This window comes from Herpailurus yagouaroundi, unplaced genomic scaffold (assembly GCF_014898765.1).
Source record: "Herpailurus yagouaroundi ecotype Mexico unplaced genomic scaffold, PumYag 203, whole genome shotgun sequence".
NCBI classification, from domain to species: domain Eukaryota; kingdom Metazoa; phylum Chordata; class Mammalia; order Carnivora; family Felidae; genus Herpailurus; species Herpailurus yagouaroundi.
The window spans coordinates 15989911-16004000 of record NW_024412434.1 but is presented as its reverse complement, the minus strand read 5'-3'; the positions used below and the strand labels follow the sequence as shown (position 1 = coordinate 16004000).

The following is a 14090-nucleotide window of genomic DNA, read 5'->3' as shown; positions in this document are numbered from 1 at the left end:
TATATATATATATATATATATATATATATATATATATATATATATAAAACTATATATAGGTTAAAAAACTATATATATATTTATATATATATTTATATTTACATATTTATTTAAATTTATTTATATATTATTTATTTATATATTTATATATTATTAAATATATATAAATATATATATAAATATATAAATATATATAATATATAAATCAATATTAAATATATATTATTTATTTATATATTTATATATATTTCATTCTTTCATAGTAAAAGCCATGAAGGGAATAGTAGCTATGATGAATTATGACAATGATGTCTGTAGAAAAAAAGATCCATTGGTGTTTAAATGAAGAAATCTTTCACATACTGATGCAGTTGAGGAGAAAAGAAGTTATCACTAAGAAAAAAATAGTATGGTCACGTTTAGAATTATATATATATATATATATATATATATATATATATATATATATAATTTTTTTTTTACTGGTACTCCATTACATTTACTACTATTCTGATCAGTGTGGGAATCAGAGCAACTGAAAATGAGATACAGTACCAATCAGCCTCTAATACCCTGTGTCCCTGCTCTACTCACAGCATACAAAATATTGTACTTACTTGAAACTGACAGGTTTGAGCAAATTAGAAGAAAAGGAATAGACCTTCAGAGTCAACAGAAATATCTGATCACTTAATTCAAGAGTCACCTATTGAGGTGAATTTTGTGAATCATATAATCGTAGTGACTTTCTTTTTCTTCTTTTTTGGTTCAAAAGAATTGAACCCTATTGATATATGACTCCACAGAAAGAAAATGAGTTGTGTTTAATTGTGTGGGGGGGGGGGTGAAATTTGCACATGGTTTAAATATATTCTTCCTCATGCTATAACACATATCATTGTACTGATAGTGTTGTATTCATCTGTTTCAAGGTAGTGGCCAGCACTTCCTGTATGTCAACTCATCTGGCCCCAAAGAAGGCTACACGGCAAGAATCACTACTTCCCAATACTTTCCAGCAAGCCTCGGAGTGTGTACTGTTCGGTTCTGGTTCTACATGGTTGATCCCAGGAATATGGGGATATTAAAGGTACAGAAGGAAGGGAGAGATTTCTGTTTCACTGAAATATTCATAGAATGTGTTTCAACATTTTTTCCTTTTTAAATCACACAACACCAATGCTGATTCCATTAATCTCTCATTTCTTTCTGGGACAGTGGGACTTTGGCAAGCAGTCCTGTCATTCATCTTAATCTCATTCAAGATTTATCTCATTCATGGCTGCCACCTGAACTCAATTATGGTGCATGCTATTTAAAAGATCATCTAGAGATAAAAGAGTGTGGGCATATTGTGCATGCGTCCTCTACTAACAATTTAGATAGGGAAAATGAAGAACTGTGATGGGAGGGATAATGATAAAAAGAATTTTCTTCCCCAAACAAGGTAAAGGCAAAGACATTTAAGATCTTCAGCATATCTCAGCTTACCCTAAAAACAGTAGGCTTGCTCCCTTTTTGATTAATTTAAGACAAGAATCTGCCTCAAACACAAATGTCTTTGAAGAAGCAGGTTGCTACATTTTTAATTCATCATATGAAATATCAGCAAGCTTTTCAATCAGCCAGAAGCAATTTTGAAATCTTGATTTCTAATTGAAAGATTATACATCAGAACACAGAACCTGGTGTTATTGCTTTGTAATTATACAACCACCTGTTGTCTGAATAAATATAATTGGAATCATTGACTTTATTTCAAACATTGTCCCTTGTAAACAATAGCAGTTGGTAAGTGATTCCTATCTTTCAGGCTGGGTATTTAAACTTTGTGTGCGCTCCCCCTTTTGATTCTTCCATTCACCTCATGAAGTAGAGTATTTTCCCCAATTTTACAATACAAAAACTAGCCATTGATAGAAAAGGGAGCTTTTCAAGTAAAAATATAGAGAATTTGTACTGATTCTACATGGATGTCTATTTTCCTAAAGAGAAACCAGTAAAAAACAACAGAGAGAGAGATTCATTATTAACAGTTTCAAAAGGTGAGTAAATGAAGATCTTGTGAGGATTTTGGATTTTTTTTCATTGTTTTTATATACAATATATGAAAACTCAGTAGATTAGTCTATTGTTTATGTTAAAACTCTCTTTATTCAAAAAGAGCATCCTTATTTCTTGTAGCTGTTCACCAGCTAGTTAGTACTACAGACTAAAAGTCCCCCACCACCACCAAATTCATGTGTGAAATCCTAAGACAGCTATTTCCATTACCCATTGCTTTTAGCCATGTTTCTATAAATATGTAAACTTTGAAAAGAAACATTGCCCTCAAGTCTTGATTTTTGAGACCTTGCTCTTGGTGACTATTGTTTTTTTCTAACCAGAGAGTGGCAGGTAAGTGTAGCAATGCTTTTATGCTCCAGGTAATCTTCAGACAGGTCTCCTGAGAAGAATAGGGGAAATTATAAAGCCTGACATCTGGCTCTTGTAGAGAAATCACCCTTCCGTACTACAAATTGTTTTGATAGGGTTGACCATCATTGTAGGTTGCTTTTCCCACCTCGACAGCTGACTCAAGGCATAGCCTTCTCCAATAGCTGGTGCAGGTGATAGGAGGATTTGTCTTTCTTCTGTATTATAAGGCACAAGGTTGTAGGCTGGATTTGGGTTATTGGAGGCCATCTTTCCCAACGTGGGGAGAGATATTGAGAAAGAAGCTAATACGGAGAAGGACTCTGACTGAAGAAAGAGGAAGAAACAGAATGGTTTTTGCTCTGTTTAAATCCTGGATCCTACTGTGTCTGAGCTAATAAAATTCTCTTTTTGTTACTTGCTACTGAAAAGTCCTAAGTGTAACAGAAATCTAAGAGAAATTGTTTTCATGATGTATCCTTATGTCGCTGATGAACGTAAGGATAAGTCTCACTTTCTCAACTATTGGTCTGGAAAATCTTGTGTGTATATATATGTGTGTGTGTGTGTGTGTATATATATATATACACATATACATTTATATATTTATATATGTATATGTATGTGGTTCTGAAGCACATGGTATAATTATGCTCATCTAAAACTTTTTTTTTTAACATTTTTTAATGTTTATTTATTCTTGACAGAGAGAGAGAGAGAGAGAGAGAGAGAGAACGTAAGTGGGGGAGGGACAGAGCCAGAGAGGGATACAGAATCTGAAGCAGGCTCCAGGCTCTGAGCTGTCAGCACAGAGCCTGATGCGGGGCTCAAACTCACGAGCCATAAGATCATGACCTGAGCCGAAGTCGGATGCTTAACCAACTGAGCCACTCAGGTGCCCCTGAAACTATTTCTTAAGTTAATTACATAAATCCTTTAGAAAGGATATGGCAAAGAAAATACCTAAGGTGAAGATTTTTAGTAGAGAGCCTAGGAGGCAATACCAATAGCAAGGCACACCTAAGAGAGATTTAAAATTCTAGTTTGTGGTAGGATGCTTTCTGGTCCGCACAAATTTTATGTAATTGTATGAAGCGCTAGGCATCCCTAGCCCTTCTGTGTTTTGTTCTGTATCCCAGAGAACTCCACTTCCCAAGCTCCTTTGCTCTCTGCTTTCCTGCATGGGTTTGGCCAGTGGAAGGCACTGGCCAAAGATCTGAGAGCAGGAAGACTAGACAGGCCTTTCTCCTCCCCCTATCCTTTCCTCCCCCTCTTCCTCCTTTCTCCCTCCTCTTCCTCCTCCTCTTGTTCTACCCTTCCCCTCCTTTCTCATGTCCTTTGTCTAGGCTGAGTTTCTAACTGCATTCCATTTATGACCCAGACAAGCCCTCCCTCCACTAAGTGTGGCTGCCAGACTCCATCTTCTAAGCAACTCAGTTTCAGTGACTACCTCCCTTTGACTCTAGTGTTAGAAGTGAGACTATGTTCCTAGAATACTTCATGATTTCCTTGGTGATTTCTCACCTTTTCCATAAGCTTTGTGACCAGTTCTCTACATTAAGATTTCTCTAATGAAATCCTGTCATTTGCAGCAACATGGAATGGAACTGGAGGGTATTTTGCTAAGTAAAATAAGGCAGTCGGAGAAAGACAGATATCATATGTTTTCACTCACATGTGGAGCTTGGGAAACTTAACAGAAGACCATGGGGGAAGGGAAGAGGAAAAATAGTTTCAAACAGAGAGGGAGACAAACCATAAGAGACTCTTAAATACAAAGAGCAAACTGAGGGTTGGTGGGGGGGGGGGCGGGGAGAGGGGAAAATGGGTGATGGGCATTAAGGAGGGCACTTGTTGGGATGAGAACTGGGTGTTGTATGTAAGTGATGAATCACAGGAATTTACCCCCAAACCAAGAGCATAGTGTATACACTGTATGTTAGCTAATGTGACAATAAATTATATTAAAAAAATTAATAATAAATTTTTAGAGTGTCAAAGAAGAAATAGATTAGATTAGTTTATATTTTCTAGTTTGGCCCTATCTGGTATAAGTGCCCGCCCCAAAGAAAACACAAATCTTTTGAAAATATTAACTTGTAACGTAATGAAAACATTTGACTGAAGCCCAGTCAGTTTAAATTTGTCCTCCTTATATTAACTTATTAAAAACTTGCCCTTCAGCTGGGGAAGACAGAAAACACAGTTTTAAAAAATGCAAATATGAAAACCTCAATTTGTGATACAATACTCTGGAGCAAATAAAACAGTTTTCTGCAATAAATAGTTACTCATGGTCTGCTGAGAGAGTTATTTTACACTGAATGGTAGGAAAGTCTCTCTGAGAAAGATGACATTTGATTTTAGGCTTAAAAAAAAAGAAGGAGCCAGCCTTGTGAACATCTGGAGTAAGAATGTTCTAGGAAGACAGAACAGGCTAGTGAAAAAACTCAACGTAGAAGGTATCTGAAGGCCAGTATAGCCGGAGCAAAATAAACAAGAGAGAACGAGATGATGAAACAGGCAAGATCCAGCTCATGTGTGTGGGGCCTTGTAGGGACACAGGAAATTAGATTTCATTCTAAGAACCATAGGAAGTCATTGGAGACGGTCTTAGTCCTCTTGGGCTGCTATTACAGGTTACTGCGTACTGGGTGATTTAAACAACAGAAATTTACTTCTCACGATTCTACACGCTGAGAAGTCCAAGTTTAAGGTACTGACCAATTTGGTTCCTGGTGTGGACCCTCTTCCTGTTTTGCAGACGGTTGCCTTCTCGCTGTGTGCTCACCTGACACAAAGAGAGATCATCTCTCACATGTCTCTTCTTATAAGGACATCCATCCCATTCATGGGGCCTCTACCCTAATGACCTAATTGCCTCCCCAAAACCCCACCTCCAAAAATCACAACATTGGGGTTTGGAGCTTTGATACGTGAACTGGGGTTGGGGGAACATGTTCAGTCCGTAGCAAGAGTATTAAATTGTGGAATAATATAACCTCATTTGAAAGTTTAAAAGATCTGTCTGGCTGCTGTGTGGGAAGGGGTGGGGACTGGTGGGTGGGAGGAGGCCAGATGCAGCAGGGCAACAGGAGGGGAGTTAGAAGACGATTTCTTTTTTTTTTTTTTTTTAATTTTTTTTTTCAACGTTTATTTATTTTTGGGACAGAGAGAGACAGAGCATGAACGGGCGAGGGGCAGAGAGAGAGGGAGACACAGAATCGGAAACAGGCTCCAGGCTCCGAGCCATCAGCCCAGAGCCCGAGTAGAAGATGATTTCTAGGAGTCCAGAGCAGGGAAGATGTGGCTTCATTTACAGTGAAGTCTAGGGATAAACTGGTAAGCAATTTCTACACATGATGAATATTTAGATCCTCACTGGCATAGATTATTTTCTAAATAAAACACCCTCTAATTTTATTAGTGTATTAATGAAGAGTAGCATATAAAGCCAAAGTAGATAAGACATGTACAGTCAATGAGATCAAGGTGAAATTCAATTATGATTTTTATTATATTTTAGGATAAAAAGTCAAACAATTCAGATTTATCCCAGCCTGCAAAGTTGGCAAAATAGCCTGCATAAAGAAGGCATGTGTTTTATAGAAACTAGGAATCCTGATCTAAAGGAGTAATATTTGGAATAGTAAATGGATAATATTCGGAATAATAAAATGTTCATATAGACATCAGTGTTCTTTGATTCAAAGTCTTGGGAAATAAGAGAATAATAGTAAAACATACTTTATTTTCTAGGTCAGTTTTTTTCTGTCTTTCAATTACCTACCTACGTACAAAATTAAAAGCACTCCTTAAAATGGTGCTGGTCACATTTTGATCCACATTGCTATTAGAGCCCTGAGTGAACCAGATAATTTCCCGTGAGATTACTTAGTTCCATTAGTTCAGCTTCCTAGCTTCTGGCTTGTTTTGAAATTTAGCTAATTCAGGTGAGTTATTTAATATCTACAAAAAGCAGTAAAGTTTGTCACAGGAAAAGAGAATTTCTTTAAAAATGACCGATATCCTTTTATTATTCCAGACTCATTTTTAAAGACACAGAAAGGAAATGAGGGAACTTTTGGAACTGATACTTTTCATAACATTTTTTGTCATTTACAGAAATTTCTAATTGCTCAGGGGGAAAAAATGAACTACTTCCTAAAACTTCCCTCAGCAATAACAGATGAATCAATACATCTGAATGGAGCCGATTGTTCATATTTCAGAGAAGTTAACCTACTGTGATAAGATGATCTTTACCTTAGAGTTGAGTTTTAGACCCAAATGATTTCTGCTAAAACCTATGGAAATTACCGTGTAGAAGTTCCACTCAGGAAACTATTGTTCTTGTGGGACCATGCTTGTGAATTTTGTCTTGTTTTGTTTTAATGTGACATTTAGGAAGACATTAAGAGCAGAGGGGAAAAAAAAAGACTGGGAAAAATATCAGATGGTTACTATGTGCCATACACTGAAGCCCTAGATAGATAGATAGATTAGATAGATAGATAGATAGATAGATAAGATAGATCAATCTAATCTTCACAGCCTCCAGTGAGGCAGATACTGACATCATGTACATTTTAACACAGGAGGAAAATGAGATCAAGAAAGCTCCAGGACCTTGTGAAAGGTCATAGAGCTAGGAGATGGCAGGCCAGGGTGTCCCCAGATCCACTGGCTATAATCTGCACTTTTAATTACTCTGCTACACTGCCTCTTAGAACTAGATGGTTACTTTTATGGTACATTTTATGCTCTATATTTTTATTATTAACACTCATATTTTCAGGGCACCTGGGTGGCTCAGTTGGTTAAGTGTCCAACTTCGGCTCAGGTCATGATCTCACGGTTCATGGGTTGGAACCCTACGTTGGGCTCTGTGCTGACAGCTCAGAGCCTGGAGCCTCCTTCAGATTCTGTGTCTCCCTCTTTCTCTGCCCCTCCCCTGCTTGCACTGTCTATCTCTCTCAAACATTAAAAATGAACATTAAAAAAACCCAAAGTCATATTTTATTTTATACCAATAGTTATTCTCTAAAAGGTACTTTGCATATTTTATAATTCTGCATATTGTAGTTTTCAGAATAAATTCATATTGAATTGCAAGTTTTACAAAAAAATGACATAATCGTTATTTAAATGGTCAGATGTGCCTCCTTAAATGTGTAGTGTGTGTGAGATGCCATGGGGAATGCCTGAGGTATTTGTCTTACCTATCATTTAATCCTTCTTTTCTGTTGTTTCTAGTGATTAACTTTTATTTTTTAATTTTTATTTATTTCTGAGAGAGAGAGACAGTGTGAGCAGGGGAGGGGCAGAGTGAGGGAAACACAGAATCTGAAGTAGGCCCCAGGCTCTGAGCTGTCAGCACAGAGACTGATGCAGGGCTCAAAACCACCAACCGCGAGATCATGACCTGAGCAGAAGTTAGCCGCTTAACCAACTGAGTGAGCCACCCATGCGCCCTGAACCGTTGTATTTTTTTAACAATATCCTCCCTGAGAATAGACTCAAGTGTCTTCCTATATAATATCAGTATCCTGTATTTTAATTTGATAGGTCTCATTGATTAGAAGAGAAAAGTAAGATTATATCCGTGTGCCAGGCATTTTGTTAGGTAGTTTACCACTTAGGCCCCTGTGATTGGGTACATATAGGAGAGTGGGTCAAACACACACGTGTTACCTCTCACATAGTAAGAATCACAGGCTTATGTGAACAGCCTAGCAAAGGTAGGCATGCAGATGTTTACAGCAATGATACTTTAAAAAAAATTTTAATGTTTATTCATTTTTGAGAGACAGAGTGTGAGCAGGGGAGGGGCAGAAATAGGGAGACACAGAATCTAGAATCTGAAGAAGGCTTCAGGCTCTGAGCTGTCGGCACAGAACCAGATGCAGGGCTTGAACTCACAAGCCGTGAGATCATGACCTGAGCCAAAGTCGGACGCCCAACCGACTGAGCCACCCAGGTGCCCCAGCAATGATACTTTGACAGCTCTGTGCTGACTTGTGCTGTGTATCTTCCATTGTAGAATATAGAAAAATTAACTTTGGGATGGTAAAAACACTTGCCTAAGTTGCTATTAAATTATAAATAATGAGGCTGGAAAAGTACCACAGAGAATGCAATGGTTGACGCTTGAGAGATGGAGCTAATCTAAGCTGACCTTCAAATTAGACTTTCCCTTTAGAATATAATAAAAGCATCAAAAGAAGAGTGACCTCAAGTCAAAGAGCTGTGCTGCTAAATATTAAAATCAAGTCACAGTTTTAAGACAGAGATGTGGGAATTTGCCGAAGAAGGTATTTCTTACACCTGCCTACAAACGGACTCGGTGCAAAGTCACCTTGAGGAAGAACCAAAAGTCAGCTTTGCCTAGAAGTCTGAGTCCCAAGCTGAATATGACTTCTTAAAAAAAAAATTAACATAGTCGAAGGTAAAGCAACCTTCTTTTACATTTTTATTTTGAGAAAGCTGTCAATGTCTTACAGACTCTGATTTTAATGCTTTGCTTAGGAAGCCCTTTCCTGTCATAAAGTAACAAAATATTCTCATTAGTTTTGGTTATTACTACGTAATTTTGATTTCTAGACTTAACTAATTAAGCCACTTATAATTCATTTTGTGTATATATGGCAAGAGGTTAGAAGCTCATTTTTGTTTGAGAAGGTATATTACTTTGCCAGGGCTGCCTTAACAAAATACCACAGACTGGGTGGTTTACGCAACAGAAATTTATTTTCTCACACTTCTGGAGGCTAGTGGTCCAAAATCAAGGTATAGGCAGGTTTGATTTCTTGAGTCCTCTCTCCTTGGCATACGGATGATTGCCTTCTAGACATGGCCTCATGTTGTGTTTCCTCTGTGTGTGTCCCCCATATGTCTTCCTGTGTCCAAATTTCCTCTTCTTATGAGGACACCAGCAAGATTAGATTAAAGCCCATCTTAATGGTCTCCTTTTAATGTACTCACCTCTTCAAAGGCCCTATCTGCAAATACAGTCATCTTTTAAAGTTCTGAGGTTTAGGGGTCAGTATATGAACTCTGTGTGGGGGCATATTCAGTCCTAATATGTTTTGCTCATATATTTCAGAAACTGCATGGGTGGTACACTTTTTTAGTTCCTAATTGAAAAAAAAATGTGTATGTGTGTATGTGGTGATTTGATTGTTCTTGGTTCGGAATTAGTTTTTCTTAAGTAATTGAAGGCATTGCTGCAATGTATTCTAACATCCATTATCCACCTGCCTTATAGAAGACCAATGTCTGATTATTTCTCCTCCAGGATTTTTACATGTTTTACTTTTCTCTCAGGAAGTGGGTAAATATTCTTTTTATCCTTGGAGTTCATAAATCCCTACAGAAATTGGATGGGTCCTTATTTTTCATCTCAGGGAGATTTTATCTGATTATCTTCTTCTAGAAAAGTCTATGAAATACATGTGGAAAATTCTGTATCTATCCTTGCTAGCCCTTCATAAATATTCTCAAAGTTTTCCTGTCTTGGTTCTCTGGTATTGTGGTCTTAGAAGGATCGCTTTGTTTCATTTTCCAATCTACTGTTTGGAATTTAATCTGCATTGATTCTGCTAGTCAGTTCTCTGAGGGTTTTCTTTTAGCAATAATTTTGTTAATTTCTAGGAACTCTAAATGCTTCTTTTTTTTTTTAATTTTTTTTTCAACGTTTATTTATTTTTGGGACAGAGAGAGACAGAGCATGAATGGGCGAGGGGCAGAGAGAGAGGGAGACACAGAATCGGAAACAGGCTCCAGGCTCTGAGCCCTCAGCCCAGAGCCCGACGCGGGGCTCGAACTCACGGACCGTGAGATCGTGACCTGGCTGAAGTCGGACGCTTAACCGACTGCGCCACCCAGGCGCCCCTAAATGCTTCTTTTTCATATCAGCCTGTTCTATTTTATAGAAATGCTGGATGCCCAAATATCGCAAGGAAATTAATGATATTTCTTTATTTTCTTAACCATTTATTCTGTTAGCAGCCAACCTCATGGTGTTCAGTATTCTGTTGAATATAATGCCTCTCCTTAAGAATTTTTCTCAATTCTCAGGTTATTTACTATCAGTTTTCTGTTCCTATATGTAGATAAATCTAGGCTGAATACTATTACTGTATGTATTTTATTACCTCAGGCTCAGTAAGAAACTTTGTTCCCCAAGCAGGGAATACGTGTTCTGACTCAAGATCTCTGGTTTTTTGCTCTAGCGTAAAGGTGCACTGGTAACTTCTTTATTTGTTGGAGGAGGTAAAGTTCTTCATAGCAGTCATAAGAGACTATCATCTCACTTCTGGGATCCCTTTGTCCCCTCGTGGAAACTCATGAGTGAGGTTACCCGCCCTGGGTGTTGTAGCTATGAATGCTAGAATCAACAGCTTCTCACACAAAGGGTTGACCTAGGTTTTTATTTATTTTTTATTTTTATTTTTTAACGTTTATTTATTTTTGAGACAGAGAGAGACAGAGCATGAACAGGGGAGGGGCAGAGAGAGAGGGAGACACAGAATCTGAAACGGGCTCCAGGCTCTGAGCTGTCAGCATAGAGCCCCACGTGGGGCTCGAACTCACGGACCGTGAGATCATGACCTGAGCCGAAGTCGGACGCTTAACTGACTGAGCCACCCAGGCGCCCCAATCTAGGTTTTAGAAAGTTCTTTGATTAATTTGGTGACACATGCACAGCTCCTTCAATTTGTTCTCCACCAGTTTGGGTTATTCTGAATTTCTGCTGGGAACACTTTCTTGTTCATCTTTATTTCACCTATGTGTTTGTAAGTGTCTCAATTTTGTGTATTTTTATCAGTTTCCCTTTGATTTAAATTTTTTTTTTACATTTATTTATTTTTGAGAAACAGAGTGAGACAAAGCGTGAGCAGGGGAGGGGCAGAGAGAGAAGGAGTCACAGAATCTGAAGCAGGCTCCAGGCTCTGAGCAGGAGGTCAGCACAGAGCCTGATGCGGGGCTCGAACCCACCAACTGTGAGATCATGACCTGAGCTGAAGTCGGACGCTCAACTGACTGAGCCATCCAGGTGCCCCCAGTTTCCCGTTGGTTTAAAACTTGCAGAAAGTCATTAAAAAACTAATTTTTTTTTTTTTTGTATATTGGTACCTGTACCCATGATTTTCCAGTGGTTCTGTGGATTTACTTCAGGATTTTTCCTGTCTTTGTGGTGGAATATTTTTGAGGAATATAAGGTAAATATATGTTTTCAGTGAGCCATCAGAACCAGAGACCATTTTTTTTCATATATTTACAACTTTGCAGAATACTCTAAAAGTAAATCAGGTCACAGTTCCATTTTTTTGCTCTTTGCTGTTCTGCAGGGTAAATTCTCCTTCACTTTGAGGAAGTTATTTGGAAAGCATTTTGAAGTTGTCTGTACAGTGATACTGTTAGGTGAGAAAAACATGTGTGAGTATCAGCCTAATATTGAATGCCACCCAGGTCATTCTGCTATTAAGAAACATTTGGTTGGTTCTTTATTTCTGATTACTCCTAAATAGTCTGCCCCTTGCAAAGAAAGTGAAGTTAATGTTGTAGAACTACATACAAATCAGCCATTTCAATTGCTGCATGGATAGTAGCTGTAATTTTTCTCAGCAAATCCTTCTCTGATATAGCCTGTGCTGTTTATTGAAAACTGAGTGATTTTCAGGAAAAGTAATCAACTGGAATATAGGAAACCTGTGTCCCAGACCCAGCTTTCTAAGTTACTAATGACTGGAAACTTAGAATATTTCCAAAACTCTCTGGTTCTTGTTCCCTTTATTTAAAGTGCTTTTGTAAAAGATCTGAAAAACCTGAAATTGCATCCTGAAATCATTTTTTTCAAATTCCATGAAAGAGTATCAGCTTTTCATAATGAAGTCATCCAGTTAACATTCTCTTTAACATACGTATCCTGATACATTAAATCTTTTTTTAGAATAGGCAAAATAGGGTATTTAATAGCACACACATGAATAATAAATCATAAAAAGGAAGGGTACTTACTTTATATACATTATTTTAATTTGTACTTATAAAATAAGGATTAATATTTCTTCTGCTTAATAGAGAAGAAATCAAAGTTGAAAGAGATTAAATAATTCAGCCTAAGACATCCAATTAGTATTGGCATGGCCAGGATTAGAATCGGGTTTTAGCCCCTGATCATAATAAGAAGGTTCAGCCTTCTTATTGCTAGGTAACTTAAACACTAAAGCAAGGCTTCATGCTTTTTAAATATGAAATAGATGACCAGAAATGCCTCCCTATAGCATAAATAATCACCAACCAATTTTGGGTAGTCCTTTTGAATTTTAACAAGGACTCCATGTGAATGAAGTTATTTTATTTTCTTTGAGATATTAGATAATAGGCTGGGGTTCTGTATCTCCTATCTCAAATGAGAAAGACAAAGAGAAAAGAGTGGTATGTTTCTTCAACTTTTAAAGACAGAGCTGAAATGTAGATAGTTCTTCAATTTAAATTCTGATTGTTCCAAAATTTTTTTTGGGGGGGTAGGAGGGTGTTCATTGTTGTTGTTGTTCATTTTTTAGCCACTCATTCCTCTACTTAACCTATGGTAAATTCCATGTTTTAAGACACCATAAGTTATTTATAACTCAGTGAACTCCAAGCCCAAAAAGCTGTGGTGATGTTTTTCTGTGAACAAGCATTTATTTGTAAACTTAGTGATGAGAACATTGGTAACTGTCAGTGCAGTACCTGAAAAATCTTGGTTCTTATAAGTAGATATATTTCTTTTTCAGATAAAATAGTGAATCTGCTAAGGTAGAAACTGCACAATGAGAAACATGGGATTCTGCTTCCATCACTGACTAGTGAGTCAGGCGTTCTCCCTGGTCCCCTCTGAAGTTATTGACTAGCAAGTCTCTGAAATGGCTTTCCAACCCTAAAGTTCTTAAATCTTGAACTTTTCTAGTCTTTCATTTTTAGCAAATGTTTGCTGAGGACTTGCTATGTACAGGACAGTATTCTAGGCATACCTAAGTAAACAAAACAAATTCCCTGCCCCAAGAGGATATGCTATGATGAGGAGACAGACATTAAACAGGAAATGTGATAAATAAGTAGGTTGGGTAGTCTTTGAAAAGACCATGTAACAAAAGTGTGGCCAAGTAAGAGGATTGGTAGAGCTGGGTATAGTCAGAGGGGGCCACACTGAGAATGTAAATTTTGACCCAACTCTTGAAAGAGACCAGGGAGTGAGCCATGCAAATATGGGGGCCGAGATGGGAGAACATTTCAAACAGAGAGAGAGAGAGAGTAAAAAAAAGCCAACAGTGCAACACTCCAAGTTGGGAGTGTCCCTGGTGTTTAAGAGGAGTGGCAAGGGATCCTCATGGAGAGAGTAGTGAGATGTGGAAGAAGGGGTGGGGCAGAGAGAGCTTGAAGAGATTTTGATACCATTGGAAGGACATTTTTATTACCTGTGTTGTGAGGCCCAGTTCTAGAAAACTGCTAGCTTAACATACCTGCTACTTTGATCAGGGGAATCTGCCTCTGATCAGGCAAAGATGCTTGGTTTCTTTAGAGGAAATTGGGGTAAGTAGTTGACCTTTGTAAGGTAAGAGATTGTGTGCCACCTGACTTTTTTAAATGTCTAATACTGGAAGTAGAAAGCTTGATGGAATGAGACA

The 14090-nt window shown here is 37.7% G+C and overlaps 1 protein-coding gene across 1 annotated transcript in view; it reads left to right on the top strand.

Moving 5' to 3' along the window:
• Nucleotides 1-14090, top strand: part of MALRD1 (MAM and LDL receptor class A domain containing 1) — a 747899-nt gene that overhangs the window by 546936 nt on the left and 186873 nt on the right. Inside the window, exon 29 of the mRNA XM_040451270.1 lies at nucleotides 933-1090. Coding sequence (XP_040307204.1) covers nucleotides 933-1090 — 158 coding nt within the window. The remainder of the gene's footprint in view (nucleotides 1-932; nucleotides 1091-14090) is intronic.